The sequence below is a fragment of the Vigna angularis genome, chromosome 4 (genome assembly GCF_016808095.1).
Source record: "Vigna angularis cultivar LongXiaoDou No.4 chromosome 4, ASM1680809v1, whole genome shotgun sequence".
NCBI classification, from domain to species: domain Eukaryota; kingdom Viridiplantae; phylum Streptophyta; class Magnoliopsida; order Fabales; family Fabaceae; genus Vigna; species Vigna angularis.
The window spans coordinates 811,859-827,154 of NC_068973.1; the positions used below are offsets into that span (position 1 = coordinate 811,859).

The window sequence follows — 15,296 nt, forward strand, 5'->3', positions numbered from 1 at the left end:
TTTTCAACTGTGCTTGTGCGTTTCCATTATTATAAATAACATAATAGAATAATAAAAAAAATAGTGAAAAGGGAATAATATCGAGAAAAAAAAATGGTGGACACCACCGACACCTTTTTACTTTAACATAAAGCAGCCATGTTTGAACTTTGAACACGTTAAGAAATAAGAAATAACTGTCGAAAAAAAAATATATATATATATCTATATATATATATATATATATATATATATATATATATATATATATATATATATATATATATATATATATATATATATATATACCTTTACCATTTTGGGTGTTGTGTTCCATTTAGGTCCGTTTTCGTTTAGGTTTAGTTAGACGAGTGATGAGGTAGTGTGTCCAGTCTGACATTAATTAAGGTAGTTCGTAAAATGTTAACAATTTTTTTTAATAATTTATTTAACAAGTATGTATATTTGAAATGGATCAACGTATTATTACATGTAAAAAGGTTATTAAAAATACATTTTTCTTTAAAATTTTAGTTAAAATATGGTATATACATTTAATGTAAGAGAATGAGGTAAATAGTAAGTGTTGGATGGTCCTAAAGAGGAGACGTAAAGGAAACGGAAGAAATGATAGAGGCCTTGGATTTTCTGGTTGTTTATTTCTTTAGATCTGTGCTATACAAATTGCTTGTTCTGTCAGTTTGTGCCTATAAATCTTGGTTATTGCACTGTTGATTAAGGCACACCAAATTCACTGATCCCAAAGTTTGGTTGATTATGGTAAATTGATGAAGCATTTGTCAACGCAAAGGATGTTAGAAAGCCAAATTTCCATCACAAATGGTTACTTTCCAGCCTGGTTACCCTTAAATAAAACAACCCATATATAAAGTTTCACGCTCATTCATCCATCCATCTCCATCTTCATCATCATAGGCTCCACCATCCAATAATATTTTCTTTTCTTTTAACATTTTACACTTTATTTTCTAAAAATTTCAAATGTCACTTTATGTATAATATCAAGAAAAATTAAATATCATATAAATATAAAGACCCATATATTTGTTATTTTAAAATTTTAGATTAAAAGTTGTCTGAATTCCTTATACGTAAATTAAACTGATCTTTTTATTAGTTGTATAACTCCTCTCTTAAAAAATCTTCTTAGAAAAATCTATCATTTTTATATCTTAGTTTTAAAATTTACTTAAAAAATTAAATGTGATCGAATTTGAAAAGTCTACCATCAAAATAATGCTATTTTTATTTGTGCCAATAAAATAAGCTCGTAATTTCATTGAATTAATAAATTGGTCGACATATATCTCATTCCAATTGCATAAATTTAATGTGGGGTACTAGTTTAACATTATTGAACAAAAAAAATGAGATGATTGATAGGTCATAGTATACCAAAAAGCAAAGAAAATGAACAAGACATATGCATATTGTCTGTAATATCACAACAAATGTTAACCCACATAATAAGGCTTATGTTATTCACATCATATATAACATATGGATTAATTAGACATGTCAAAATATATTTTATTATTGAATTTTATTTTTATATTGGTATATGCATATTTTTACCTTTTGCTTGTGCTCGTTCTAGAAAGTTCCATTTTTTTTTGTCAAACATGCTCATAAGATTAGGGGAAGAATTAGTGTTCTGCTGGAAAATAATAGTTCCCTGTTCATTTTCATGGTCCCCACTTTAACACTTTCTTCTGTTTCTTATTGTGGAAAGAGCATGACTCATCATACACCACTTTTATTTCTCTTTTATCTTTTCTCTTCTATATTATTAGATTAAATATACATCTTTTTTAGTACAGTGAAACATTTTTACATCGGATACTAATAAAAAACAATCGTCTATGTTTTTTATTTCAAGTATTATAAGAATGAACAAATATATTATATATGATAGCGATGCTTTATCATGATTTGTGATTGATGCATTACGTATTTTGTTAGTTATATCTTAACTTCTTTCTATGATTGTCACAATTGATACCTTTTTTCTTTTCTCTTAATCATTCTCTTCTCTCCATAAAAAAAATTAATACACTCATATATTCCTTGATCTTAGCCAGCATGGACAAGCAATGCATTCTTCAAACTTTCAGTTGCTTTTTATGCTTTTTCAGTGGCTTTTTGTCCAAGGGAATTTCTACCATTTCTAATATATAATAATCACTAGTACAAAAACAACGTATAAGATCACGCGTTCAACATTCAACCACTGAATAGATAACGTTAATTTTGTAAATAAATGTAATTATTAGATGTCGTTTATAATTGTAATTCGATGTCAATTTGTTATATTGGGTAAATTTTGTGAAAATACTTGGCGCGAAGGTGAAAATGTATTTACGTATGACGTCAACTTCCCTAGTGTTACATTAGAAGGTTAGCGAATGCAATAAAAGTTCGAGCATGAGATTGAAAATTCATTCACTTTATCTTAGCGCGCGATACCTCTTCTCTGCTCAAACTTTTCTGGAACGAAGTTTGACGACCATTACATGTATTCTTTCTTTCATTTGTTACAAATGCATGTTAATTAACTATTTTAGGTATGATTTTCGTTTGTTTTGACCAATTATTTTTTTGTTCTTGTCCTTCATAGGCGCATTTTGTTTTCTCTTTCACTGGTGACAACACTTTATTTCGACGAATCCACCTTTTGAAGGTTAATTTTCGTTTTAGAAGAACTTATTTGTTGAACTTGTTTGTTGTTTTTTTTTTTGTTGAACTTGTTTGTTGTTGTTGTTTGGTTGAACCTGTGTTGTTGTTGTTTGATTGAACTTGTTTGTTGTTTATTATTGTTGTGTGTTGTTCATACTACACTACATGTTCATAGTTCGTGCTTTATACAATTCCAAAAACTAAAATTTATTGTTTTTCTGCTTTTCAGGTCTAGTAGAATTGTGAAAAAATATCACAATTAATTAAAAAAAACAAAAAAATATTGATTAACGTCGCATATTGACAAAATTCGACTTTAATTTGTTTTATTGTAAATGTCGAATTGTTCTATGTTCGATATCAATTTAATGTCTCCCGATATGACGTCGACCTCAAATTCAACGTGAAAGGCCACAAAACACCGACGTTATCCAATGTTTTGTACCAGTGAATCATAATATATACGTGTTTTTGCTTCCCTAAGGTTTAATATTTCCTGTAATTGATCATCTATCAAAGACTTCCAACATTGTTGAATCCTCAAATTTTGGAGTCATTTCGATGGTATACCATAAAGAATATTCAAATGAGACGAAAGACTTTGGAAATCATTTAGTTTGAATTTGAATTCTCCGTTAAATACACACAATATAATGATAAATATTGATTTTCATTTTTAAAATATATTAAAATATTAATATATCAATGTCACTATATTTTTAATGCTCCCAATACTGAAAAATTCAACCGAACTTATTTAATTTCGGTAACATATGACCAATAGATCAGTCGCAAACCAAACAGTTAACTAATGGTCAAATCAAACATTTCGTACAATACTCTAGTGATCGCATGGTAAAACCGAACGGTCAGTCGATAAAGAGATTAATTGTGATAAAGTGTAATTACCATTAATTGGGTCTAGCTAAGTCATTGTTAATCAAATATCCACTCTAAAATTTAAAAATATAGGTTTGAAATAAGGGAATATATAATTACATCTACTATATGCATTTAATAGCTGAATTGTCAAATTTAAATTGACTTTATCCTCTTAAAATCTATTAAATAATCAACTACAAGAATTTATATAGTTAAAGATAAAATAAACATTAAAATAATAATAAATGTCTCTGTTGTGCATGCGTGGTCATCATAAGTTAAAGATGATGATATGAGTGAAATTGAAGACAATGAGTTTTCATTAGAACTCTATTTTATAAACTCATCAATAACCATTTAGATAATGATAAGTATATGATAATTTAATTTTCATTGTATAAAAGAGAGATAATGTAATTGTGTGACGTTATGGTGGATCATGTTCACCTCAGATACCTAAGTTGTATGTTTTATACTAATAACGGAAAAATATGCTTTTTCATCATCAAATTTGGTCAAGAAATCCGCTTAATTAGTGATTAAGTAACATGAATTTGAGAAAACACTGAAAGGATGGGCCACGATTACTGGCCCCATTGGATCCTTTATGATCCAACCAGCCCAATTAAGTTCCTTTCTCAAATTATTAGTGGGTGGGTCCTCATATAATTTGGTTCCTCAATTGAATTTTTCAGGGCACGTGTTTCGTATCACATTATAAATATTATTTTAATTTACGTAATTTCTTTATGTTATATCATTTTCAAAATCATTTTATACTTTTTAACATAAGAATATTATAATTTTTATAATTTAATGGCCTTTTTATTTATATTTTAATTTTAAACAGTTTTAAATAATTTTTTATTCTGATAACTTATAATTTTATATTAAAAAATATGATCTTAAATATTATATTTCATCAGTTTTTTTTTTAATTTATATCTTAAACGTATGAATTTGATTACAAAATTTTGATTGAACCTGTGTTAGGATTCATACATTACATCTAGATAAATCACTACTTAACCTGTAACTGTTATTCGTCCCTAGTTATGGGTATTTTAAAATTTAAAAATATCTATGGATACTTAATAAAACCTAAATAAAATGAAAAAAATAATATAATATAATAAACAAGATAGAGCAGTGATTGAGAGAGTTGATTAAGAAGGTGGACCATAATAAATATACTGACAATGTCAGAAAATTTATTAGCAATAACATTACAATGTATGTTCATGCAATGCTGGAACAACCTACTTAAATACTTAAATTTAATAAGTTTTTATACACGTTTTAAAAATGCATAATAATATGGAGTCAAGTTGATACCTACGTAATGAAGTTTATGTATAGTTTTGTGAAATTCTTATTTTAAATGTGATGCAGCACCAGCTCAAGATCTATTAGAATAGATGGATAGATTTCAGAAGAAGTGTTTCAAAATCAAGACTCATCCTCATTGATTCTTTTTTAAATTATTTTTAAAGGGGAAGAGAATTTGTTTTTATGGCTTAAATATAACATCTTATTATATTATATTATAAGCATAATTGTGTTTTTAAGTTTATTTGAAAATTTTCAATTAAGTTTTTAATATATTTTTAAAGTTTATTGAAAGTTCAATAAATTTATATTTTTTAATTTTTTTTTTGTTAAATACTTTTTTGAAGAATGTGACTGTTAATTGACAGACATGATTATTATTTTGTCATGTGATCTTAATTCATAGTATATTATTTTATTATTTTAAAAATTTATAATTTTATAATTTTATTAAATACTCAATTGATTCTAAAGATTTATTAGAACTAAATTGAAAGTTTTTAAATTTATGATGAGCTTAAAACATAATTAAGGCTATATTATATAATGTGAAAAATAATGTATCATACTTAAAATAATAAATACGGTACTGATTAACTAATGAAAGTAATTTTTATGATTAGTTTAAGTTTTAACTGTGTTTTCTATTTTTATTCTTAATTCAATTTTATATCAATATTTTAGGGAAGTATAAATTCATTCTATTATTTCTTTAAATGTAATATATCATTCTGGTTCAACAGGTTAATTTGAATGATAAAACTATCTTTTAAACATTCTAAATTGTTTTTCATTTTTCTTTTCTCCCATTATCTTCTACTTTCTTCTCTTCCTTATCATGTTGTCCCTTTTACAACACTCATCTTTAATCTCAAGCTCCAATCCCTTCTAAGTATAGAAATAATTGAATAAAATAGTATTTAATGTAATACTCCGAGGCCCATCCAAATTTAGAATATTTACAAAAAATTATTTCCAACACAAAAAAAAAACAATTAACAACCCATATCCAATAAACTGGGCCATGCAATAGCCCCTCTCTTTTGGGCTTTATTATTCTCACGCTCCTTTTTGTTAAGTTCACGCTAAACAGAGAGGGTTACTCCTTATAGCACCTCAGATTGCTCCCTGCACCACCACATTTTTTAAAAATTCTAAAATTATTATTTATATTTTAAAATATCCTACACCTCCACATTTTTCTTCAATGGATGTCGACATCCGTTGAAGACAAAATACTTCAACAGATATCACATATCCGTTAACGGATGTGACTACATCCATTTAAGTTTTTTTAGTTTTTCATTTATTAATTTAATATTTTTTATATAATTATTTAAATGGATGTGCCACATCCGTTAAGATTTTTAGTTTAGTTTTTAGTTTATTAATTTATTATATTTTAAATTAATATATAAATATTATTTAATTTTCTTTTAAATTTATTACATAATTATATATAAATTAATTTTATTTTATTTAATAAAATAATTATTATTAATTTAATTTATATATTATTATTTAATTAAGTATTATAATATATAAATATTATTTAATTTAAATTTAAATTTATTATATAATTATATATAAATTAATTTTATTTTATTTAATAAAATAATTATTATTAATTTAATTTATATATTATTATTTAATTAATTATTATAATATATAAATATTATAAACTAAACGGATGTGCCACATCCGTTGATGTGGCACATTCGTAGTTTTTTTAGTTTATTAATTTATATATTTTAAATTAATATATAAATATTATTTAATTTTATTTTAAATTTATTGCATAATTATATATAAATTAATTTTATTTTATTTAATAAAAAAATTATTATTAATTTAATTTATATATTATTATTTAATTAATTGTTATAATATATAAATATTATAAATTAAACGGATGTGTTACATTGTAAGTTATTTTTTAGTTTATTAATTTATATATTTTAAATTAATATATAAATATTATTTAATTAAATTAATAATAATTATTTAATTAAGTAAAATAAAATTAATTTTTGTAATATATTATAAAAAAATAAAAATAATAAAAATAATTTATAAATTAATTAAAATATAATATTTAAAAAACTAAAAAAAACGGATGTGCCACATCCGTTAAATATAATTAATTAAAAAATTGGATATGGGGTGTTGAAACGGATGTTGACATCCGTTTTATATCAAGGATAAGTTGGATATGAGATGGTGCAGAGAGCATTTGGTGGTGGTGAAGGGAGCAACACTCCTATACATAGAGTAAAATATTTTTCTATGTTACATCTCCGAAAATCTTGTAATTGAGATATAAAAAGGGAAAACTATTTATAACGAAAAATAATTGAATAACAATAGGAAATATTTTTTTGACAGTAAGAAACTTAATTATAATAAAAAAATTATAATCTTTGTCGAATTTAAATTAGTTAGATACAGAAGTGATGAAATTAAATTAATTGGACAAGAAATGTGAACACATAATCAATGGCACATAACAAATACCTTTTCTCCTTCTTCACTTGGTCACCCTTTAAGAATCAGTAAACAAAACAACACAAAGTCTTATATGATTAGGAGTAGATATCAATGGTAATTTATATGTACTTTCTTCTTTCTCAATTTATTAATAAATCTTGAAGTAAGAAAATTTCTTAAACAGCTAAGTGTTCATAATCTCTTGGTAGTGATTGTGACCAATATTGAAAACCCAAATTCCAACCTACTCTCAAATACCATTTCAACTCAGTACGCCATTTGGCCGAACCATACCATCTTGTCCTTGACCATGTCCATGTTCATGTCCAAACATAGACAAACAATACCATTATCAGACACGAAACCTCAAAACCAAAATCTGTCACCATTTTGACAATCCAAAACTATATAACAAACAAAACTTCGATAAATAACGTGCTCTGTCTCTTGAATCAATCAACTCAAAGACCATAACAACCTTAAACATTAATATTCCTATATTCATACCATGATATTCTAACATCTAACACCAAAACCACGCATATACACAATTTTTTCGCTTCAGGCACTTTGTTTGGAGTTCTTAGCCATGTCCATGCATGTCCACGTCTTCGTCTTCTTAACGCTTGCCATCTTTTCGGCAACGCCGTCGATGTCTCAGTCGCAAACCGCAGCTTCCTGCAATGGAATATTCGTCTCCTACGTCTACACCGGCGGCGAGCGGCTGCCGCCGAACGTTTCCGACGCGACGCAGCAGCCTTACCGGTTCGAGTCGAGGCTGACAGTGCTGAACAACGGGTTGGAGGAGCTGAAGTCTTGGAAGGTGTTCGTGGGGTTTCAGCACGGCGAGTGGTTGGTTTCCGCGTCGAACGCCGTGCTCGCGGACGGTACAAGTATTCCCGGTGCGGTTGGGAACGGCACCGTGTTGAGCGGGTCGTCGGTGAAGGATCTGAAGACGGCGGTGGCGACCGCCGGCGACTTGACCCAGATGCAGGTTCAGGTGGAGATGGTGGGGAGCCTTCTTGGGGTGGCACCACCTTCTGTGCCGATGCCTCGGTCGGTTACTTTGGCTAACGATGGATTCGTCTGTGGTCAACCCTCTGGAGAAGGTAGTTTTTATTTTATTTGTTCAGTTTTGTGGAACAGAGAAAAAAGTGAGAAAAAAAGATTTATGTATAAAAGTCAAATATTACAATTCCGTCATGGATTTATAAAAAATCTTAAAAAAATATATAATTTATTTAAAATATTTAATTTTCTTCCTTAGAAAAAGATATTTTAGTGAAGAAGACAAGACATTTATGTGTAAGAAATGTTGATAAAATTGATGTGATTACTCTTCATATGAATGTTTGATTTGATTTTCAGGGAGCAATGAAACGCATGTGTGTTGCAGAAGTGATCCCAGTTCCAGAACAAACGTGAGCACAGAGGTAGAGTTTCTTCCCCGTGAGAAGGGTGATCTTAGCATCACATACGACATCATCAGAACCTACGATTCCAATTACTGGGCAGAGGTTACAATCGCAAACGACAACCCTTTGGGCCGTCTCGACAACTGGAGACTAAGCTGGGACTGGCAAAACGACGAGTTCATCTACACGACAAAGGGTGCATATCCATTAAAAGTGGATTCCTCCGACTGTGTTTTCGGTTCTCAAGGTAGTTTCTACAAGGAACTAGACTTTGCTAACGTCTTGAACTGTGAAAGAAGGCCAACCATAGTGGATCTTCCTCCCTCAAGGTTCAACGATTCAGAACTCGGTCAAATCCCATTCTGCTGCAGGAATGGCACCATCTTGCCACCAACAATGGACCCTAGCATGTCAACTTCAAGGTTCCAAATTCAAGTCTTCAAAATGCCACCCAACCTTAACCGCTCCACGCTCACACCTCCTCGTAACTGGGAGATAAAGGGTACCTTTAACCCTAACTATGAATGCGGCAACCCTATCAGGGTTAGTCCAACTGAATCCCCTGACCTCACTCACCCTCCATCAAACAAATCATCAATTGCAACTTGGCAAGTGGTCTGCAACATCACAAACACAGAACGTGAAACTCGCAAGTGCTGCGTTTCTTTCTCAGCTTATTACAATGAATCGGTTATCCCATGCAACACGTGTGCATGTGGATGTCCAAGTAATCCGGAGAGAACATGCAGCGCAGCTTCACAAGCTATGTTGCTTCCACCGGAGGCACTTCTTGTCCCTTTTGAGAACCGAACTAAGAAGGCCGTTCCTTGGGCTGAGATTAAACATTTACCTGTGCCTAATCCCATGCCTTGTGGTGACAACTGTGGTGTGAGCATAAACTGGCACGTGGCCACGGATTACCGCAAAGGTTGGACCGCGAGGGTGACACTTTTCAACTGGGGTGACACCAGTTTTGCTGACTGGTTTGCTGCAGTGGAAATGGACAAAGCTGCGAAGGGGTTTGAGGAAGTGTACTCGTTCAACGGAAGCCTTTTGGAGAGTGTGGAGAACACGATCTTCATGCAAGGGAAAGAGGGGTTGAATTTTCTTGTGGCGGAAACTGATGGATCTAACCCTCGGAAAGATCCTAGGGTGCCGGGGAAACAGCAATCGGTGATCTCGTTTACGAAGAAGGAGACCCCTGGAATCAATGTGGTTGGTGGTGATGCGTTTCCAAGTAAAGTGTTCTTCAATGGGGAAGAATGTTCTCTTCCTTCGGTGTTACCAAGCAGTGTTGCGAGAACGGAGGTTCCATTGGCTACTATGATGTTCTTACTGATGTTGTTGTCGGTCTTCTTCATGTCGCAATAGTGGCACTGTTTGATCGGTTGTTGTTCTGTGACAGGGTTTATTTAGCCACATCATCATCATCATCATGTGTTGTATATCCGTTTTTGTACGATTCTTTACAGGATGTTAATTCTGGAATTGTGTTAGAAAATATAGAGATATATTTTTTCTAATCCTTGGACAGTCCCTTATTTTTCTTTTTCTGCAGTTAACATTTACGAATCATTCATAGTTTTGGACATAAAATCCCATAAACCTAATCAGTTTCATTTGCATGGTGTGCATATCATAATGAAAAAAAGAGCAGATTGTCTACAGAAAACATGATTGAACAAGTACTATCCAAGCAAAGAAGCAACCACAAAACAATGGGCAGTGGAATATTTACATACTTACAGAAAAACAAAAAAAAGGAAGAAAAAAAAGAGCAGAGGAAAAAACATTTCATGAGGGTGTTATTAAAGTTAAAAATGCTCCTACAAGTCTGCAGTAGTATCAAAACCTTGCTTCTGCAGTTCTGCCCTAAATCAATGTCACCATGTACACTTCAACAGTAGAAGCTTGCTAGGATCTTTGCAATCAAAAGCAGCCAAAACTTGCAAATATGCCTTCTGCATACATGCATTTAATGTTTGTTATTATTCATCTTGATAGATCACTTAACTGATTTTGAGCATCCAGACTAAATCATAATAGCATACTACTCCCTGATGCCTGAATTTTTTACATCAACTGAATTCTATTTGTTGACAAATTTAAACTAAGGAACAAACTAACTGATTGCAGGATGATTTGGTTCAAATGGAACGCCAACTATTTACATTGGCGTCTGCAATTAGAAAGAGATCTGACAGGATCAGTTCTAAACCGGAATGTTGTCTAAGGAATATCCATCAAAGTCTAAATCGTGATCAGATGGTCCTACACCTTCTTGCTGCCAGAAAAACACAAGAAAATGATTAGTTTATAAAGGAAAACTATGTGAAAGGATATGTGTACAGAAAAGGAAGGAAGGAAAGGACCAACCTGTTTCAGAAATGCAGTGACAAGATCCTCCTGACCGTACTGATCAGAGAAGAGGTTATTAATCTGGGAGCTTGGATCAGGAAATGTTTCAGCCTTAACCCTTACTGAACTGTCAACAAGGTTATTGAGGTGTTGTTGACTAACATTTTGGAGATTACTCTGATGTATGGCTTCCCCAGTGGAGAACAGAGGTTTTCCAATTGAAGTGGAATCTCTAGTTTGCACAGACTGTTGCAAGCAGGGAAAACCCTGATGGACTAAAACTGATGGTGAGACATCAATGTTACCTTGTAAAGGATTTGCATGCTGAGAAGAATCATATGTTATGCCCGTGCTTGTTAAGTCCCAATCATGGGACTTCTGATGGTGGAGTTCATTAAACATATCATAACTTGAAACAAATCCACCAGGTCCTGTAATGCCTGAGGTACCTTCTTCATGAAACATGGCTTTAGTCGGGATACTAGTTATACCTGGAGTGCTTCTAAGAGGAAAATTACCGACAGGCATTTCATTGGTTTGGTTGATGGGAAAACTCAACAATGAAGAGTTTTGTGGAACTGTATTATAAGCACTAGTTATGTTGCTGGAGCCAGTAATTCTATTTCCCAAAACACCATTAGAAATACTATTTGGTACTATAGGCTGAACCAAAGATGATGGAAACCTGGTTGCATGAGAATCAGCATTTTCACTTAGAATCTGACCTCTTGGTTGAGACTGAGCCATCTGCATCAACAAGGGGTTGTTCTGTGCAGCAGGAGTACTGACTCGCATGTTCAAGTTACCAAGGGTTTGGGTAGATTGGTGCAGAGTGACAAGCTGTTTCGGCTCCATGTTGGTAGGAATGCCATGAAGCAGGTTCATTGGTTTACTGTTGCTTAAATGATGCAGTGACCCTTCTGCAAATCTTAATCTTGGGCTCTCAAAACTGAAAAGGTTCTTTTGATCAGATAGAGGCATAGACACACCAGCTTTAGCAGTTGTCCTGCCAAGTGCCGCGGCTTGAAGCTTGGCTAGACTTTGAGCTGGAAGCTGACCGGCAACTGAAAGAGTTTGAAGATCAATTCCATTGATTGAGGTTGCCCCAAATGTTGCTTCTTGTGAGCTGATGAAGGAGTTGGTCAAGTTGCCCTGCTGCAGTGAAACTCCACTCAGTCTTCGAAGATACAAACGGTATTTCTGTACCAAAAAGCAGGTAGAAAAAGAGAAAACTCCTTCAAATCAAAACTGATACCGTAAAAATGAGCACGACAAAAAGTTTAAACTATGGCTAACATCAATTCCTGAATTTCTCCCAAAGTATGTTATATGAAGCATAATAACAGTATCAAACCTGGAGGTGGCTGGCAACATTTTCTCTAGTGAGCCCAGGAACATTCATCAACTCCAGAATCTTCTTAGGAACTGCCTCTGTACATGAACAACAAATTTAAAACATCAGATGAGGCATTTATATTTAAATAAAACTCTAACGAACCAGGCAAGAAGATATCACCGGATCTATTGGTATATTAGATATTCAGGAATTAGTTGTGGGTGAAAATGAAACTAGTTTAGAGATAAAAACAATTTTCCAAAGCTAAGGCCACTCTAGGAACTGTAATGTTTTAACCATATTGAATATGGTTAAAACATGATATATAGTTGGAAACTGATTTGGGTATTTGTGACAGTCATGAAAGGCTAGAAGGGGTCATCCCAAAATATTGCAATCTGACATGGAAGATGCAAGTAGTAAATGTGTGGATTTGATGCTTTCAAGATTCTTAACCAGTTCGAGATTAGACATAAAGAATCCAAAGATCAAAAGTAGTGGGAGGCATTGTTTGCTGTGTCAGATAAGACAGCATGGAAAAGCAACAGAACATTTTTTTGCAAGGAGGTGATTGAGGAACACATACTATCAATTCCAAGTTGATTCACAGAAGCCATAAACTGCTGATGAAGCTCAACAGACCAAACAACTCGTGGCTTCTTCAACGTGGAGGAATCATCCCTCTCATCTCCTTCTTCCTCCTCATCCCTCCTCTTCTTTGAGCCTTTGCCTTCATTCACTGAAGATGAATAATCTCCATCGTCACACCCTTTTAGAAGCCGATCTCCTTCCTCCACACTACCCGATTGCTCTGCATCTTTCAACCCATTCTTTCTCTTCCGAATCACATGCTGCCATATGTTCTTCAAAGCCTCAATTCTCACAGGTTTAATCAGATAATCACAGGCACCGTGTGTCACCCCTTTCATCACAACGCTTTTTCCATCATCAGCAGACATCACTGTAAAAATCATTCACACAAAGTTTGTTACTGCATATCAATGCAGTGTCTCTCAATAGCCATAAACCAATCAAAACGATGCTTACTAATAACCGGAAGGTCCATCTCCAACCCAATATGCTCCAGAAGCTTGAATCCATCCATGTCTGGCATATGCACATCGCTCAAAACAATGTCAAACCCGTTTTTGTTCTCTCTCAGAAGCGACAATGCAACCTCAGCCCGCTTGCATTTCGTCACTGAACCCAACAACCAAACCGAATCAAATCGCAAAATCTCAAATTTCACAACTCAAAATGCAGAAAAAGGAAAGTGAAAAAAGAGGCACAGCACAAGTATACTCATCACGACTCCAACTTTACTTTAGAACCAATTCCAAAGGTTTGAAAAAAAAAAATAACAAATAAATCTGTCAGCACAAGATGAAAACAAACACCATCAATCACTTCATGCCATGCTATTTAACCATACCAAAAAAAAGCATCAACTTGAAAAGAAAGATTGCAGCAAGAATCCAAATTTACTGTAACTACCGTATCAAACAACATGTTTGGAGCAAAAACTCCATAACAAGACACAGTTGGAGGTGATTGACAAGTACAAGTACTATCCACGACCACATAAACATTAAAAAAAAGAAAAAGAAGCAAATTGCATTTCTTTTCTGTACCCAAAAGAAAGAAAGAAAGCGAATAAGCACCTTCATAGAGACAGGCACGCAGCATCCTCTCAAGTATCCTAAGGCAAGTGGGATCATCATCCACCACCATCACCCTGAGACCCGCCGGAAACTGGTCGGAGACAACATCCCCGGTTTTCAGAGGAGAACTGGAAGTTGATCCCTTGCCGCTGCCGAGATTCATGTTTGAAAAGATCCAAAACAGTTGACAACAAGAAACTGAGACTGAAACAGCTTCACATGGTTGAAAGTGGCATCATCATGAGAGTGTTAAATATAATAACACAAGAGTGAGTTGTTACAAGAGTTCAGGCCAAGAAACAGAGAAAAGGGTAATGGAATTTCTTTTGGCTTGCAGATAATATAGCGTATAAATAATGGAAATGATTGAGGCTCTGATTCTGAAAGAGTTTTTTTTTTCTCTGTTTCAAACGGATGCTCAGTTTCTGGCATATTTTATTACTTTCCATAAAATAATGTTGTCAAAATAATAATAATATTATTAAAATGTTGGTGTCTGTAATTATTTTGACATTGTACAATATTAATATTATCATATTTTAAGGTTACTCTCCTGAAAGAGTGGATCCAGCTCATTGGTTGAATTGGATTAACTAACCCTCCACCTCGGATCTCAAAACCACTTCCAACTCTGTCAGAAAATCACAACATTTCTAAAGGAGTAGTTGTAAACTCTGCTCTTCTTTTTCTCTGATTTAAAGCTGAATTAACTAATATCTAAAAGAAAGTGAAAATTGTTTTTTATTCTGCCTGGATTTTAGAAGCTATGAATTAAGTAATTCATGAATGTTCAAATTCATTATTCCATATTAATGATTAGATATTTTAGTTAATGCACCGGCTTTCATTATCTAATATTTTAGAGTTAAATATATAATTTTTCTTAATTTTAAATAAAAAATAGAATTATTTTTTTTAAAAAAACTTTGGACTAATTTATTTTTTTATATTTAAAATTGTGTGAATTTTAATTTTTCAATCAAATTTTATTAAATTTATTTAAAATTTCTCAAATAATATAAAAAAATAATATGATAATGTAAATAATTTAAACATTATTATAAAATGTATTTTAAATGTTAGATAAATTTAACAACTTAAATTTATATATTTTAAGTTAAAAACTATATTGAATCAAATTTTGACAAAAAG

General features: G+C 32.1%; 2 protein-coding genes across 2 annotated transcripts; one reads left to right on the top strand and one right to left on the bottom strand.

Moving 5' to 3' along the window:
- Positions 1-7,573: 7,573 nt before the first annotated feature.
- LOC108322336 (COBRA-like protein 7) lies at positions 7,574-10,160 on the top strand. Its single transcript, XM_017554401.2, has 2 exons — positions 7,574-8,483; positions 8,743-10,160. Exons 1-2 carry the CDS (start codon positions 7,964-7,966, stop codon positions 10,158-10,160), a joined length of 1,938 nt encoding a protein of 645 aa, XP_017409890.2. The 5' UTR covers positions 7,574-7,963.
- A 411-nt stretch (positions 10,161-10,571) lies between these two features.
- Positions 10,572-14,528, bottom strand: LOC108322335 (two-component response regulator ARR2). The gene is made up of 6 exons (XM_017554399.2): positions 14,145-14,528; positions 13,531-13,683; positions 13,070-13,444; positions 12,502-12,578; positions 11,166-12,347; positions 10,572-11,073 (listed from the first exon to the last, which is right to left on the bottom strand). Exons 1-6 carry the CDS (start codon positions 14,305-14,307, stop codon positions 11,002-11,004), a joined length of 2,022 nt encoding a protein of 673 aa, XP_017409888.1. The 5' UTR covers positions 14,308-14,528; the 3' UTR covers positions 10,572-11,001.
- Between the last annotated feature and the right edge of the window lie 768 nt (positions 14,529-15,296).

Coding starts and splice junctions, on each gene's coding strand:
- LOC108322336 (XM_017554401.2), top strand. CDS start 7,964: ATGTCCATGCATGTCCACGTCTTCGTCTTCTTAACGCTTGCCATCTTT. Junction 8,484..8,742: donor TGGTCAACCCTCTGGAGAAG/GTAGTTTTTATT, acceptor TTTGATTTTCAG/GGAGCAATGAAACGCATGTG.
- LOC108322335 (XM_017554399.2), bottom strand. CDS start 14,307: ATGAATCTCGGCAGCGGCAAGGGATCAACTTCCAGTTCTCCTCTGAAA. Junction 13,684..14,144: donor GCGTGCCTGTCTCTATGAAG/GTGCTTATTCGC, acceptor TGTTGGGTTCAG/TGACGAAATGCAAGCGGGCT. Junction 11,074..11,165: donor TCACTGCATTTCTGAAACAG/GTTGGTCCTTTC, acceptor TTTTTCTGGCAG/CAAGAAGGTGTAGGACCATC.